This window comes from Apodemus sylvaticus, chromosome 4, assembly GCF_947179515.1.
Source record: "Apodemus sylvaticus chromosome 4, mApoSyl1.1, whole genome shotgun sequence".
In the NCBI taxonomy this organism is placed as follows: domain Eukaryota; kingdom Metazoa; phylum Chordata; class Mammalia; order Rodentia; family Muridae; genus Apodemus; species Apodemus sylvaticus.
Genome location: NC_067475.1, coordinates 5,397,180 through 5,414,600, shown reverse-complemented (window position 1 = coordinate 5,414,600; position 17,421 = coordinate 5,397,180). Strand labels below are relative to the sequence as shown.

Sequence of the window (17,421 nt, the reverse complement as noted above, 5' to 3'; positions counted from 1 at the left end):
GGAAGGTAGCTGAGCCCATTAGCAAACAAGCTCTCCCTTAAGCATAACACCAGGCCTAGCTCTGTAGCACTGCTCTGGCTAGGAATCCCAATGCCTCACTGACAGGAGGCAGGGACAGCTTCCCTGCTCTCATGCCCTTGGGGCCAGCTCGCCCACACTGACACATCAGTGCCTTCAGAGCCAGCTCTACTGTACTGCCCATTCAAGTCACAGGGTCCTCCTTCCCAAGTGCTACAGCCTGTGAGGGACAGGGCCAGCTCCCCTGCTCACTCTGCTCTCACACCCTGCCTTCACTATTAGGGCTGTGTTGACCAGGGCAGGTGCAGGGCCAGCTCTTCCAGGTGCTACAGCCAAGGAAGAAGCAGGTTTAGCTATTCAGCTCCCCTGTGCTCTCATGATCAACTGGCTCACCTGCACTACCTCCACCAGGGCATGTGGTGCATGTGAGGTGCAGGGCCCACTCAAAGATAAAGACAAATATTTTTAAGTAGACATTCTTCTTGTTAAGCAGAAATCAACATTTTATTAATGGCAAAGAAGAGATGATATATCTTGGAAGGTAGCTAATCCTTTCACAGATGTTAAGTACAAGAGTGATAATTAAGTATTTAAAATCCATTGTTTTTTATCTCAAAGTTAATAGCAATGAATATATAAGTATATCAATGTAGTTATCTAGTAATAATTGCATTGTCCATTGTTTACTTGTTTGTAAGTTTTTGTTCTTTATAGATGAGAGTTTATTAGTTTTACCAGGCTGGTCTGATTTCCTCACATTTTGGAATCCAAGAAAGTCCATTTTTCTTTTTAATGTAATACTACTGGTCAGTATTTTAGCAAAGAAAAGAAAATGGCTTATGGGAAAGTGGGCACAAAGGTGAACTTTGCTGAGATCATCACCAGGAATGCACACAAGAATATCTTACAACCTGTTAGCAAGATAGTAAGATAGTCTTAAGATAGTAGATAAACATGTGAAATTTGTTTATTTCTGTATCAGCTACAAAATGAAACTATAATAAAATTTATAGTCACTCAGTATGAACAAAGAACAACAACAACCAAAATCCACTTCTTAAAGGTTGTGGCAGAGTGCATCACAGGGTAAGAGGGGGCAGAGGGAGATTAGTTTTGTAACAAAGCTACTCCCTCTATAACCAGTTAATCCATTCATGAGGAGCCCTCAGAATCCACTTATGACCCAAACCAGTGCCTTTAGCAGTAAAATAACATACAAATGTGTGGACTGTTTCTTTTTTTTTTATGGGTTTAGTTTAAAATTATTTTATTGAAAAATTTTGCATCTATGTTCATCGGGGAAATTTGTCTGTAATTCCCTTTTTCCTTTATTAAATTTATCTTTTATTTACATTTCAAATGATTTCCCCTTTCCTGGCTCCCCACCCCCCGAAAGTCCCATAAGCCCTCTTCCACCCCTTCCCACTTCCCTGTCCAGGTATTGCCCTATACTGCTGCACTGAGCCTTTCTAGAACCAGGGGCCACTCCTCCGTTCTTCTTAGACATCATTTGATGTATGGATTATGTTTTGGATATTCCAATTTTCTAGGCTAATATCCACTTATTAGTGAGTGCATACCATGATTGATCTTTTGAGACTGGGTTACTTCACTTAGTATGATGTTCTCCAGCTCCATCCATTTGTCTAAGAATTTCATGAATTCATTATTTCTAATGGCTGAATAGTGCTCCATTGTGTATATATACCACATTTTTTTTTTGTATCCATTCCTCCATTGAGGAACACCTGGGTTCTTTCCAGCTTCTGGCTATTGTAAATAGGGCTGCTATGAACATGGTAGAGCATGTATCCTTATTACATGCTAGGGAATCCTCTGGGTATATGCCCAGGAGTGGTATAGCAGGGTCCTCCAGAAGTGATGTGCCCAGTTTTCTGAGGAGCCGCCAGACTGATTTCCAGAGTGGTTGTACCAATTTGCAATCCCACCAGCAGTAGAGGAGTGTTCCTCTTTCTTCACATCCTTGCCTCACCTGTTTTCTCCTGAGTTTTTGATCTAAGCCATTCTGACTGGTGTGAGGTGAAATCTCAGGGTTGGTTTGATTTGCATTTCCCTAATGACTAATGAAGTTGAACATTTTTTAAGATGCTTCTCAGCCATCCAAGGTTCTTCAGGTGAAAATTCTTTATTTATCTCTGTACCCCATTTTTTAATAGAATTATTTGGTTTTCTGGAGTCTTAACTTCTTGAGTTCTTTATATATATTGGATATTAGCCCTCTATCTGATGTAGGATTGGTGAAGATCTTTTCCCAATTTGTTGGTTGCCAATTTGTCCTCTTGATGGTGTCCTTTGCCTTACAGAAACTTTGTAATTTTATGAGGCCCCATTTGTCAATTCTTGATCTTAGAGCATACGCTATTGGTGTTCGGTTCAGAAACTTTTTCCCTGTACCGATGTCCTGAAGGGTGTTCCCCAGTTTCTTTTCTATTAGCTTCAGAGTAGCTGGCTTTATGTGGAGGTCCTTGATCCATTTGGATTTGAGCTTAGTACAAGGAGACAAGGATGGGTCAATTCGCATTCTTCTGCATGCTGACCTCCAGTTGAACCATGGTACTAAGCTCTACCCCAAGTGGATCAAGGACTGTTTCTAACATGGGGAATTTGGAGGAAATATTCAAGCCATAACATTTGCCTCCACCCTTCATTATACCTTTATATGAAAATGCATTCATTTCAACCTAGTAGTCCAAAAATTAACCCCCAAATCCAAAATCCAAAGTCTCTTCCAGATCAAGTCTCACCTAGGTTGCCTGGGACATCCTTGGGAAGTATCCATGTATTCATTTCTCTCAAACTTTGTATACCTATATAATCTGCCTAGACTTAGAGCTTATGTCCAGTGGAAAAATCACAGTCACTGGAGCCATAATTTAGGTCTGCCAGGAACTCTATGGTCTGATTTGAGAAATGTCTTAAGGTAACTGAGCAGTGCGTTCTTTGAGAAAGTTGTAGTCTTGTCCTTTAAAACTTTTCTGCCTCTAGAGTCCACACTATGATGGAGTGACAGGTTTAATGATCCTTTTGTTGGGAGTAAGAGCAGGTTTCTAGCTGGGTGGTAGTTGCACACACCTTTGCTCCCAGTGCTTGGGAGGCAGAAGCAGGAGGATCTCTGTGAGTTCAAGGCCAGCCTGATCTTCAAAGCAAGTCTAAGGGAAAAAAAAAGATTTGAGATTCCTAAACCAGACCCTGATTTCTTTTGCAGTGATACTTTCATTCTCAAACACTGGAGGAGGTAGAGATTTTCCCGTTTTTGCCCTTTGTCTCCCTTTTGATTACATACTGTCTTCAAGTCATTTTCCCTTCTTGAAGTATGACTTCTGTGACTAAACACAGCAAAAACACAGTGTTAATGTGTCATTGCCTTGTTCCTTAGACACATGCCCCAGTTCCTTGTTCTTAAGTCTGTATTCCATAAAGCGCTCAGGTATGTTTATACTCCAAATAAAGTTTTGGTCAGCTTATGATGATATTATCTAGTTCTGCTTTCCAATACCTTTTCACAGTCCATCTGAGATGTCACAATGACATAGTCTCCATTTTTTATTAACATTCAGCTTCAGAGACTGTATGTTTTAAAAGCAGGTACTGTCCTTGGTTCAGCCCTGGTCAGGTCAGATGACTTACTGTGACAGAGGAAGGCATGGTAATTTTACAGACAGTAGGCATCAAGATTCAGGCACCAGGCTTGCTTGCTTCTTTTGTAACAATGTGACTAAGGAGGGTCTGCCAAAATCCTTCCCTGGCTAGTCACATGAGCACAGTATTGAGGCCAAGCCTCCTAAAGTCTCTCCTACCTCCTCTCACTAGCATTCTGATAAATAAGCTTCCCAAGATAAGACACCTTGGTGATTCTCAGGAAAACTTTGTCCAAGGTACATTATGTGCAAGTTTAGTGGCACTTACATTAGCATGGTGAGGTTCTCCCATCACAACAGCATGTTCTAGTAGCATGTCCTAGAGGATTCAACTTAGTAGCAAAGTCTTTCTACAGATAAACCATTAACTCATTTATCCCATAATAGATGAGTGTTTTTAATACGTTCAAGAGGACAGAGACTTCATGAAACAATCCCTCTCAATGGTCCTGTCTCTAAATACCACTAACATCTATGTTTTCGAATTTCTTCAAGTTAGAGAATGTCTACAGTTGTTTCTTTACATTCTTAAGTACTTGGGTTAGAAGTTCCACAACTAAAAAAGGAGGGAAGATAAACACTTCCCCTCACTGATAACAATATTTGATCCAGGCCTAGAATAAATGAAAAATGTGCAGCTTTCAAAGCTTAACAGCCAAAGCACAACTATTAAACAATATCAAGAATCGTCAGTGGCGTTTCATCAAAGGAGGGGCAAAGGTGGCAAACAGTGTGAATATGTTAGCCATCAGGGAGCTACAAGTTAGATAACATTGTCTTTTCATTTGTTTTGTCCCTGTTTGTTTTTAAGTACAAATTAAAGCAATAGAGATATTCTATTCTTAAAAAATGGATTAAACTAAAAAATAAAAGTACTATCACCAAATTCTGATAAGAATACAGAGAAATCTCTGGGAAGGATTTTGCTAGTCTCTTAATATTGATCATGGAGTGATCATGTGACATGCCAGTAGTTCTCCTCACAATTTATACCAGAGAAATTCAAGTCTTGCAAAAATAGACGCCTAATGAATGTTTTGAGTAGTTTCTTCAGTGACTCTGTGTAAGATGTTCACTATGATGGCAAAATACCTGGATCATGAAAAAATGGGGCTATTAAACTTACAGTCCTGGCAGCTATGGGAATTCTGCCATTAGCGTTTTGCTAAATGGTAGAAGCCACATAGACAGGAAGGTTATGGGAGAGCCCTGGGTGAGGCCCGAGTCAGGCTTTGCAGCGATCTGCTTAGAGCTACTTTGTCACTTCTGTGATCAGTGCAAGGATTTTAAGACCCCTACTAGGCACCAACTCTTAACCTTCACCTCCTGTGCTATGTTAGGAGCAAAACCATCATGAATTCTTGAAGACAAGCCACCCTCCGAGCCACAGCAATCTCCCTAATGGAAATTACCAGACATGCTCAGTGTGGCAATGGCTCAACAAACGATTCACCCTTACAATGTGATGATATGTCTGTACCAACCTAGATGGGCATCTGGAAATGCTGTGTTGGCTATGTGTGTAAAAGCATCTCACCAACAGAGAACAAAATTCCTATAGCCCACCACAGTCCATGTTCCTCTTTATTCTGGACCTTCTGTGAAGTATGTTCTTTTTGTTCTCTGTCCTAGTTCTGTAGTGCTTAATGGAGCAGAGCCCTCCTGCATCAAAGTGGCCACCAAGAGAACTTTAGAAATACCAAGTTAAAGTGCTACAAAATTCTTCCTTGTGATGAAGTGAATACACACATATTCATACTATTTTGTCTTATGAATATACTAATCAAAACAGCATATGTCTTTCAAAGGCTTAAAATGGTAAAATAGGTATGATTTTAGTTTATTTGAAACAACACATGTTTATATTATTATGTTTTATTTTTTCAATATCCCAAGAAGCAATGAGCCATATTCAGAAATTCTTGTTAAAAAAAAAATACCCACAAATGGAAAAAGAAATGACAGACCTTATAGACCAGATGAACATGTAGAATAAAATTAAGTAACTACAGAAACTACTTAGAATAAGAAATTGATTCAAAATGATTCCATCTTAGAATTTTATGCCATTTGAATAGCAAGCACTTTTAGAATTAGCTTTTAAAGCTTTCCTATTGTCAACATGTAAAGTAGATTGCATCAGAGTCATATGACAAAGCCTTGTTATTCTGTTTTGAAATGCTTCTCTATACCTTATACCAGCATTAACACTAACCTCTACAGCTCTGCATTCTATTAAGAAAAACATTTGATTATTATTGTGCCACATATCTTATTGATTTTTGATATTTATGCTTTAAAGTACGTGTTCTTTGTCCAGATTTTATTATAATTCCTTTAGTTAGACTAAGTAATCATCTTTTAGCTATTGTTTTCATTTCAGAGCTGAGTAAACTGCTTACTCAATGCCTCATTTCCTGTTAATTTTGTGATAAATATAATAATGTATTCAGAAATGTAAAAAAGTCTGCATCACTGTCACTTTATTTATGCTATAAACCTTTTAGGAGGTAACCTTGTTTGAATGACTGCAGTGATCTAAGTACTACCCCAAACAATTTATCAGCAGCCCAGTGAGACAGCACCACAGAAATAGATAGATAGGTTATTTAGCCAAGATCAAAGAGCAAGTAAGAGTTGGGTTTGGTATTCAAGCCATCTAGCATTTATACAGCCAGAGCCCCACCAATATAGGTAATACATGGCTTTTCTTTGGAAAAAGAATGATTACATTTGCTTAGATATCAAAGGATTTGGGCATTTGGATAAGTCACCAATGACATTATTGTTGGCATTTTGCAAGGTGATTGTCCAAAGACTTTGGGAAGGTTAAGTGTTACTCAGTTACTTTGAGAGAATATTGAGGAAAGAAAAAAAAAAAATACAAAATAGAGTCAAAACCTATACACAGATCTATACACATCTATACACAGATCAAAATGGTACAGAGAAATTAATGCAAACTCAATGGATACAATGAAGAAAGGATGGAAAAGCTAGGTCTGGTTGCATATACATACAGGATAGTACCGGAAAGGCTATGAGTTCAAATCCCAAGGCTCCATAGTGAGGTACAGAGCAGGCTGAGCTGCAGAGGAAGGCTGTCTCAGGTGGAAAAGTGATGAGAAGCAGGGAGTGAAGGGTATAAGAGAGGAAAAAAACGGTGGAAATATCATGAACACTGAGCAAAGTCTATGAGATTAAAAAATATTCAAATTGTTCAATTCTGGTTAAAAATAAAAAGGAAAGCATAAGTGTTTGTAGTGACGGTGCTTTCATCAGTGCAGGAAATCTCTAGGCAAATAGAAATGTCAGCATTGTTACTGAGCAGCTGAGACAGGAGCAGGCATTTGCAGACACAGAGGTGTCGAAAGAGGTTGACAAATTGGAGTGGCAAAAAGTGGTTTAGTGTTGTTGGAGGTTAGAGGACATGTTTGAGCATGTCAGCAACACAGTAGTAAAATATTAAATGTAAGACAAGGAGACAGGACTTCATCTTATAAAATCCTAGGGAAATACTTAAGAGTTTTACATTCCAGAGGAGTCATTCTGTGTTCTGAAGAAAATGACCTTATAAAAGAGGACAAAAGGACTATACATTTAAAATTTAATGAGTTTGTATAAACATTTACTGATTCACATATCACAGAAGCATCAGAGTGCAAGCAGCCAGCATTGTGTCTGTGGAAAGAGAGTCATTTTATGATGTGGTTATGGAAGCAAGACCAGGAAAACCATTTTGATTGAAGTGAGAAGGTCCCAATTAGAGGCTAGGTGGCTGATTCTCTTTTGTAGTTTCTAGTTAATTTCATTGTTTATGATGGACTTTGCTTTATTCTCTTGGGAATTCAAAGTACCAAAGCCATCCTAGTTTAATGGTTCTCAATTATTATTTTTTTCTATCAGAATGGTAGAGTAGAAGAGAGGGGGTTATTGCCAAAGTTTGCTCATTAGCTTATAAAGTCTGATTTGATTCATTGGTAGAGAGTATCGAGCAGAGATCCTTTAGAATTCCTAGATGGGAAGGGATGAAATATTAACTTAGTTGACATGATGAAGAATGCTTTTAATGTCCTTAAAGACAGCACAGAATGAAGAGTGCATTGGCTGAAGAAGGGGGACAATGGGCTCAGCTTTTGATATATAAGTAGAGAAGTGGATCTGGAAGTTCATTTTATAGGCTGTAATTTAAGAGGTAATTCCTGACAGGAAGTGTAGTTGTGAGGATAATTTGCATATGTAAGACAGAGAGATGTAGCCATGAAAGTGATTATCAGAAGTTAGCAAGGGAGTGAAAATAAATAAATCAACAGAAACCCTTCAGCTGTCTGAAGTTTGTAGAAGAAGAACCATGGTTCAGACTGAGAAAAAGAGTAGAAGTAGATTACAATACCATCTCAGCTCATTAAAAGAATTGAGAAAAAAGAGTGGGTCCCAGTGCCTCATGGCTGTAGTTTCTGCATTCAGGAGGTAGAGGTAAGAGGCTGAGAAATTTATGGCTACTCTGGGTTATAGAGAGACTCTTGTCTCAAAAAGGAGGAGAGGGATGGGTAGCTTACTTAGAGGGTAAAGTACTTTTTATACAACATGATATCCTGAGGTTTAACCTCCAGAAAAAACCTAAAAGCCTGTCAGTAGCATGTCTGGAGTCCTTGTGCACCTATGTGAGGCAGAGCCAGCAGAGTCCCTGGAAGCTCATGTGCCAGCCGGCCTGGTACACACAGTAGTGAACAACACAAAAGAGATAGCCTCAAAACAAGGTGGAAGGTGCGGACCAACACCCAATGTTTCCTCTGACCTTCAAACACATGAACACTCATTCATGATCACATACATACATACCATACATTCACACACATTTTCAAAAGAAATAAGTAGGTCAGTGGGGAGTGACAAAAGTATGGGGGTTGGGGCCAAAAGAGGGAGAGGGAGGAGAGATGAAAGAGAAAATTGAGTGGGATGAATAGATTGATTGGCAATGTCCAGTCAAACTTTATGACCTAAGATACAGATTACTTAGTAATGCTGCAGCCTTTTGATGCCTGAGTGCCAGTGAAAATTAGAAAATTTACCAAGGTCTATGTATGTAAATTGAAAGATTATTTAGCTATGTAGTAAAGACTGACTAATGTTACTGCATCATGATATAAACTTGCCTGGTTACAAATGAAATTGGGATTTGGTTAGCAGATTTTTTTTTGTTGGAAAGGGATTGCTGTCATATAAAGGACTGTTGTGCTGCATAGGAGGTGTATGCTCTGCAAAGGTCTGAGGTCTGAGGGATGGCAGAGGGTTTGGATGTAGAGCTCAGCATAAGAAGGTAAGATGAGAGTGGGCTGACAGTGGATGGGAGAAGGTCCCATTCTGAGACTCCCTCAAGTAACACTCTTAGAGACTATACTGTGACTCAAATCAAGGGTAAGCCAAAGTTTATATGAACTGAGCAAAGAAAGAATATGGTTTGGCTCAATAACATTTTGTTATAATAGATCAGGAGAACTAAACAATTCAGCACATTATCAGTAGGTAAATTGTGCAATATCAAAGATCTATATCAAGTCTAAGGTAAACACAAATCCAGGAAATTTGTATAAAGTAGTGGTCAGAGAAAGAATGCTTTGTTGCAATGAACCATTTTATGATTGCTGGGTCTGCTAGCTAGTTTTGTGTCAACTCACTGGAGAAGGAGCATTAGTTGTAAAAATGGCTCTGTAATATCAGCCTGTAGTCTTAATTAGCAATTCAACATCAAAAAGAAGGAGCTGACTTCAAAAGACTAAGACCTTGAGACAATAGCTTGACTACAAGTAAGTACTAAGATTGTCTTTGAAATTTGATTTATAGTAAGCACATGGGGATTAAGAAGAGTGTTTTTTGGCAGGCTTAGAGTGGCTATTTGGAGGGTAAAGTTAGGTGAGACGGAGCAGTGAGGAAACCTCTAGAAGATGACAAATAAACATTGTGTGCTAAGCCATTGGATGTTGCCCTTCAGTGGGATCAGAGAATGCACTAATGCTATGTGCTCAGATGGGCACTGTGGAATCTCTGCTTTGAGTGGTTTTTCATTTTCATCTGTTTTACTACTGTTTTGGAAGAAAGTAAACTGTGCCCAAATTAAAATAACAAAAAACCAGATGATCTGTAATGAATTCAGAAATCCCCAATGCTTTCTGATTGGGGTGAGTGTCTTCTAGAAAGATAAAACTTAGAAAAGTGGATTTTGAATGCTTCAGGATGGATAGTTCTTAGGATTAGGTCTATTGTCTGTTTTCTTCTTGGGAGCTGGTGAAAGGCTCATTGTGTTTTAAAAGGAAGCACATTAAAACTCAGGAAGTCCCTGAAACCCACCAGATGCACAAGTCTAACCTTCCCAAAGGTTATGTCAGCAATGAGGACTGCTGAGGAGCCTCTACCAGCCACAGTGATGGAAGAGACTTAGACCAGAGGAACTACCTGGAAGACATGCTCTGTCTAGATGCCTATATATCATCACACTTCATGCTTCTAGCTTTTGGAATCTGTCACCCATGCTGGGATGTAGTGCTGGTGGTGCAGCTTCATTAGACTCATCCCCGTTCCTGTAAGTAACCTCATATTTACACTCCTGTAAATAACCCCAGTAAGCTCATTGGTTTCCTCGGTTGGACATTTGAGATTTCTTTCCATTTTGGGTAGGCATTTGTTCACATCTCTTTAGGAACAGTGTCAAGCAACAATGCTTTAAAGTAATGCAAATATTTTCTTTCTTTTCTTTTCTTTTTTTTTCTTTCTTTTTTTTTTTTTTTTTGGATTTGTTTTTTTCGAGACAGGGTTTCTCTGAGTAGCTAGCCCTGGTTGTCCTGGAACTTGCTCTGTAGACCAGGCTGGCCTCGAACTCAGAGATCCGCCTGCCTCTGCCTCCCAGAGTGCTGGGATTACAGGCGTGCGCCACCACCGCCCAGCTTATTTTATTTCTAATGTATATGAGTAAAAGAGACTGTATTTCTAACTAGTCAGCAATCAGTGAGACAGAGGGAGTCTGTGACCCCAAAGTCTGGAGATCTGTAAGAGGACATTGTGTTTCCAAAGGAGAGTGTCCAACAGCACAGATGCGCTGCACACTCAGAGGAGTTGAACCACGTTCAGGAATCCCACAGGAAGCCCCTTCTTTACAGTGCACAGTACAAACCACTCTCAGTTCAATAAGGTACCAGTTCATACCAATATTAAGATTACTAAGGTGGCAATTTCAGATCTGTTTCCAGATTAGGAAGGATGCTATCAAGAATCTTTCATATTGTGTAGAAAATTAAAATTATTTGAAAATAACAATGTTCATATTTTAATAAATACTAAAGTATATTTACTGATTAACTATTATGCTGATGAGAATTTGCTGAATGTTTTATTAGTTTATTTAGATATCTTTGGGAAATGCTTTAATGAAAGATAAAATTTCTTTATACAGGGTACAACATATGAAGATGAAATAAAAAATATCAAACATATAATTTCAAGGATTAATGAAATTCTGGCTCATAATTCACCAGTGTTGATTATCCAAAGATGGATACGTGGTTTCATAGTTAGGAAACACTTAAGGTATGTTTCCTTTTCTTTACCATTTGAATGTTGAAATGATATAAAAATATCAGGGCTAAGAAGTAAGTTCTCTATTAATTTGCACTTTGGTGTCCTGTGTTCTTAAAAGTGATATTTATATAATACTTGACTTGGTTTTAAGGAAAATGCTATATTATGTTACATAATTAGAATTTGATGCTTGCATTTCTAAATGTTTGCATTTTTAGATGTTTGCATTTCAAGATGCTTGCATAATCAGAATTTGATGCCTTTATATGATGGAATGAATGTATGCGCTTCTATATATGGCTACATTATGGGAATGGAAGCCATATATGCCTTGAGAATATAAGAGGAATTTAGATTTTATTGGCATCCTTAGATAATGCCATTAGGACTGTATTTTTGGTCTCAGAGTTGAAGTACCTTTTGATACTGATGTGACATGGGATAAAATTCCTTTTCTCTGGAAGTGCACACAATCCCAGCATGTGAAGGCAGTGTTTGAGTTTTATGGGAGAGAGTCAGCTATGAACAAACTCAGGTCAAACTGATATGATGCCTCTATTTTAAAGATTTGTTCTATTAGGCACATCACTTAACTGCTTCAGGTCAGAACTCCTTCATCTGTAAAATGGTAAAGAGCCAGGCTAATAGCAGTGCTTATGGACTGGCTTGTAAGGACTGAGGTAATGAATAGCATACTGGCACCTAGCAGGAATAGCTGCTACTTTTTTATTAGCTGCTGTTTAAAACACCTTCCCATTGTTCTCTGGTGCTGTCTGCATTATCTAGCTCTGAAAAACATGCCTTGGATTTCTCATTCCTTCTTCCCTTCTGCTTCTGTAGCACACAGGATACCCTCTTCAGAGTTGAGCTCTAATCAGGTTACTCTCCAACTCTACATCCTCCAGTGCCTCTGAATTTGCCTAGGAGCAATGTCTTAATCACACACCTCTGTTCTCACTAGCACAGCATGTTATACTGCAGGCATCATCATTATTGTCTGTATCAAGGTGGGACTGGAAACTCCCTGAGACAGACTCAGTACCTGATGTCTGCTCTGTGCATCTAGAACAAAACAGTACTTGCACCACTGAGTGCTCAAAATGTTCATGCAATTGATGAACACATTTATAATTGAAGATACTGTGAGATCTGGGACCAGGAAACTCTTCCGTAGAGTTTCTCTGGAAGAGAGAACATACAGAAAGGAAAGCACAGTAAAATGAGCAGCCACAGGAGAAGCAGCGCTGCAGCCTGGGATCCCCTCAACACCAGGACATTAGTCCCTGGAAATGTCTCCAGGCAGGAAGACATTTGCATTTCCCATGACAATTTTCTATTGAAAAGCTCCAATCGCGTACACTTCCCTGAAATCCCATATGCACAGTAAACCTAGAATATTGTATGCTTGCAAGTGAAATTTTCCTGGTTTGTGCGGTGAAGAGAAGCCTGTGTTTAATCTTAGCAAATGGGCAGAGGCATAAACATAACATGGATGTTAATCAATGTGCAGCTCATATGGAGAAATGGCTATGAAGATAAGTGCTACAGTAAATCTGTCCTGTCTGAACAGTACTCTTCTGTTTCACATGTTCTGAGTCACATGCATCTTCTGGTTTGTCTTTTCACATCTGTCATGGAATACCACAAAAGACCTCCAATCCCTTCAGAAAGGAATGACATTTGTAAAGTAAAAAGTAAGAGCCAGATGTGCTTTGTAACAGTTGGGGATCCTGGCTCCTAAGCCATGTCCAGAGGCTCAGCATAAAATAGATGGTTCTATCCATAATGACTTTCATGGGCTATCTCTCACACAGGGTTCTTCACTGCCTTCATTGAGCACTGTCCTCTTTCTCCAGGAGAATTATCAACTTCCTAATCATTCCATACACCAGTTTAACCCTACAGAGTATATAAACTCTCTCAGAATTATGGTGTACAAATCATCAACAATGTATTTAGTGAACCTACAGATCTACTGGATGTTTTGTGTTTAGATTGAAGAATGCTGCATAATAGTTGTTCAGTTTATTGGTATGATATGGGTTCCTTGCTTAGTGATTTTATCTCATTAGATTTATGAATATTTTACTTTAGTATATTTTTATTGGAACATTTTCTGTTGTGTTTGCTGGCAATCATACCCCTTTGCATTTGGTCTGAATGGGCTTTTAAGTGCCAATTCCTTTTCTGTACTCTGTCCTCATTTCTACATTTGCTGAATTCTAGCTGGTGTTGCTTTTCTGAGTCCTATGCAATTTCATGCTACCTTATAGTTCACTTCATAGCAGTGGGTTGTTTATTATATTTTTTTCTAACTAGGCTTTTCTCTGCCTTGCTCTCATTGTTGAGAGTAATGCAATTATCCTTCATGTTCTGCTTAGTCTTTCTTTTGTATGGATCTGTATGGCATTGGCTGGATATTTTGCCCATTTAAGAGAAAACTCATTTTCCTGAACCTAAGGAGAAACCTTCATGCTTCAGCCCTGAAGCCATTCCCTCTGTTGTGTTGGGATGTCGAAAACCATGTCTGTCCTACAGGGCCCTGTGTCTTGGTTCTTGCTGTCCCCTCTCTGCTGTGGACATGCCCCATGTGATGGTTCCTATCTTATCTTTGGTTCTTTCCTTGGTCCTGTCTCTGATCAATTCCCTGTACTTTGTCTCTTGCATTGAATGTGTGGCTGGCAATTAAGACCGGCTGGATGTTACTGTTTTCTTTCTCTTCATTATTTGTCTGAGTTCTTCCATCTGTTTCCTTCTCTCTGAGCTCCAGAGTTTTACAGGTACCTTTTTATTTTGTTAAACCACCATGATTCATATTTTATGTTTGCAGAAAATAACTTTTTATACTTAAAATATCTTATAGTTATGAGGCTAACACTTAAGTCTGGTAAGTGTTTAAATTGGTATCTAATCTTAGCCAGGTTAATTTAAATAGCTGATTTTAGATGGTTGAATATCTCTTGTGTATAAACTGGTTAAAAGGATCAGATAGAGTTTCAGAATGACAGAGTTTTAGAAAACTAAATGTTGTCTTATTTACAAAAGACTATGCTATTATAGCCTGTACTTTGTGATCACAAGTTCTGCTGACAGGGCCTTATTGGGGGAGCCTTTTGAATGATAGGTTTTAGTTAATTAGATTTTAGTTGAGATCATTGTTTTGTTATTGTAACAAGTAAAAGACTTGCTATGTGTCCACATAAATATGTAAAATATATTTATGCACATGTAGTAATGAAGTCAGAAGACAGTATACTGTATTGATAGTAGGAGTAAATTAGGAGACCCTATAATGGTTACTTTATAATTTTTAAAAGCTTGATACAACTTGATATGTTTCCAAAGAGCAAATAATGCATTTGATCAATTATTTGCTTTACTAATTTATATATAAGAAGGGCTCCCTCAACTGTGACTGAGTAGAGGCATAAGTTTTGTCTTGATTTTTTTCCATTGAAGTTTATAGTCAAAGAAGTTGAGCTCTGTAGCTCCAAACAACCTTAATGACACAAGGTTTCTTAACTGTCACTTCATATTTTATCTGCATTCCAACATCACAGTCACTTATGATCCTCAAAGGTCAAGTCACTATATCTCTTCACAATGACTGAGAGGTACCAGAGGATCAAATTGGTCCTGTGCTTTACAGCCTGCGAAGCCGGCTGTGTTCTATCAATGCCCAAAGAAAATCTGCTTTCCAAGTCCTCATGTGAGTTGGTAGAACCTCTCCAACACTCTCTGGAAGGTCAACTGTTACAAACATCCATAATTTTATTTGCAAAGTACCATGTTCTCTTTAACATAAAGTGATTATGGAGAGAGCATGGATCAGAGGTCCAGTGGGACAACTGGAGAGTCTTCCTGTCCTGTGTGAAGTAAGAAAAATAAGATAGAGCAATTTGAACCATGGGCACATGAAGCACGTTGATAAGATAGCATGTCAGGGATGCTAGCCAGCCTCCATAGGAACTCATCATAATATTACACTAGCAGAAAGGGGTGGTAGCAGCTTGTGTTCCACATGTGGGAAACTTGGCTTCTGTTACTGAGGGTGAAAAGGGAGAGGGAATTGGGCCCTGTCAATCAGGTCTGCTATACAATATATGGAAAGAAAAGACAAAATTGTACTTACTGGGTTGTTCAGTTGATTGTGTGTATGGAAGGGAGAAAAGTGATATATTAAAGATTAAGCATTTCTCTAAGAAAGGAGGAGAACAGAGAGTGCATTCAATATGAATGTAAATAGAGGTAATGAAAATATAGGAAAGTGAAGAAATGGAATGTAAGTATACAGTGAACAAAAAGAAAATGTATATAAAAATCAGTAGTCTAGAATTGGCTCTTTTTAAAGAGCAATAAATTGATAATGTTCCTATTAGACAAATAAAGCACAGAGAGAGAAGAAATAAAAGATGGCAGGATAATAAAGGGGTTAGAACAGCAGACACAAAATACAATAAGAAATTACAACATTGTAACTGCTTGATACTATCTTGTGAGAAATATATGAGTTCCTTTAAAAAAAAAAAAAGGCCTCAATTTCCAAATTAACCAAAGAAGGCATAAAAGCACCAAATAGGATCAAAGACATTCAGTGTATATTAGAAATATTACAGAGGATGCATGACTAGATGACCTTAATAGTCATTCTATGTACATGTTGCTTGTTGTTGCTTTCAATGGTTAAAAAATTGCATGATAATACTACAGGGATAAGAACGGTAGGCTAGTCAGTCCAGAACATGGAGGTAAAAACCTTGAAATAATAGAGCATTGGGTCCAGCAGTGCATGAAAGGTTTAACAGCCTATAAGCAATGTAAGTTCACTCCAGGAATACAAGCTTAGCTTAACAGAAATGAAGTGAAGGAGACACACCATTTCTGATCTGTCCATCACAGTGTCAGCTGACCCCCGTGCACACTGAACCTTTTGTGTCTGTAGTTTAAAGGCCCCATCTTATCATCCTTATTTCACATAGGGTCACTTTCCCAGGTGACCCATGTGACCTTTACATACCTCCCTTAACTCATTCTCTCTCTCTTTCTCTCTCTCTCTGTCTCTATCTCTCTCTCTCTTTCTCTCTCTCTGTCTCTGTCTCTCTCTCTCTTTCTGAGTGGTACCAACCCAATCATATGAAGATTTGGAAAGCAGTTTCTTTAGGTGTGGATAAGATACATCAGAAAACTTGAAGCTCAAGAAGAATGCTATCTTCTGTTAGCTGTGAATTATGGGAAAGAGTACCTACAAATGACCCATGAGCAGCCATCACTAGCTGACAAAAGCCAACCAGAATATGGAGCATTCAGTCCTAAACAAATAACTGTATTCTGCTTTTAGAACAAGCTCAGAAATGAGTATTCCTACAAGCTTAGAGCTAAGACCCTTAGTCTAGCCCAAAATGCGTAAGGTCTCACTAATGCAGTAGTGTCTAAGGAAGCCAGTGCAGGAAGACCATCTCAGTGTCTCAGCAAAATCACCAGATATAATTCAACACCCTTTTGAAGTTGAAATACAGTAAACTGAATTAAAAGCTGGTTCCCTGTTCTGAGAATACAGCTCAGTTGGAGGCATGCTTTCCTGGCATACACAAATTTATGTGGTTTGATCACCAGCACCACATAAAAGCCAGATATGGTGATTCTTGCCTGTAATCTAAGCACTTGAGTTGTGTGGAGTGGAGAATCAGGAATTTACAGCCAGCCCTGGTTACACAGTAGTTGAATGGCAACCCATATTACATGTCTCAATATAACAATAAAAACAAACACTTCTCCCAAACCAAAGCCAACACAAAACACACTCCATAACAAAAATGTTTTTTACTTCAAAATTAGGCAAGAAATGCATTTATTATCACTCAGAATTTAAATAATTAACTCATTTCCCCAAGATCATCAGTGCATGGGAATGCCATTTCTGGTCACTTATGCAGCACAGTGTACTAAGTCAGTGTACCCTAGTGAGAAAAATAAGTTCCCTTAGAAGTTGAAATGTGCACATAAAATATTTTTTCCTGATGTCACAATACTTAGATATATAAGTAGTTAGGAATTAGAAAAAAATTAAAATTAACACATAAAGTGCACTCATTTTATGTTTTTTTTATTTTATTTATTTATTTATTTATTTATTTATTTATTTATTTATTTACTGAAACCCAGACCCATGAGA

General features: G+C 38.3%; 1 protein-coding gene across 1 annotated transcript in view; it reads left to right on the top strand.

Moving 5' to 3' along the window:
- Lrriq3 (leucine rich repeats and IQ motif containing 3) overlaps positions 1-17,421 on the top strand; it is a 93,826-nt gene that overhangs the window by 6,308 nt on the left and 70,097 nt on the right. Inside the window, exon 3 of the mRNA XM_052178471.1 lies at positions 11,125-11,258. Coding sequence (XP_052034431.1) covers positions 11,125-11,258 — 134 coding nt within the window. The remainder of the gene's footprint in view (positions 1-11,124; positions 11,259-17,421) is intronic.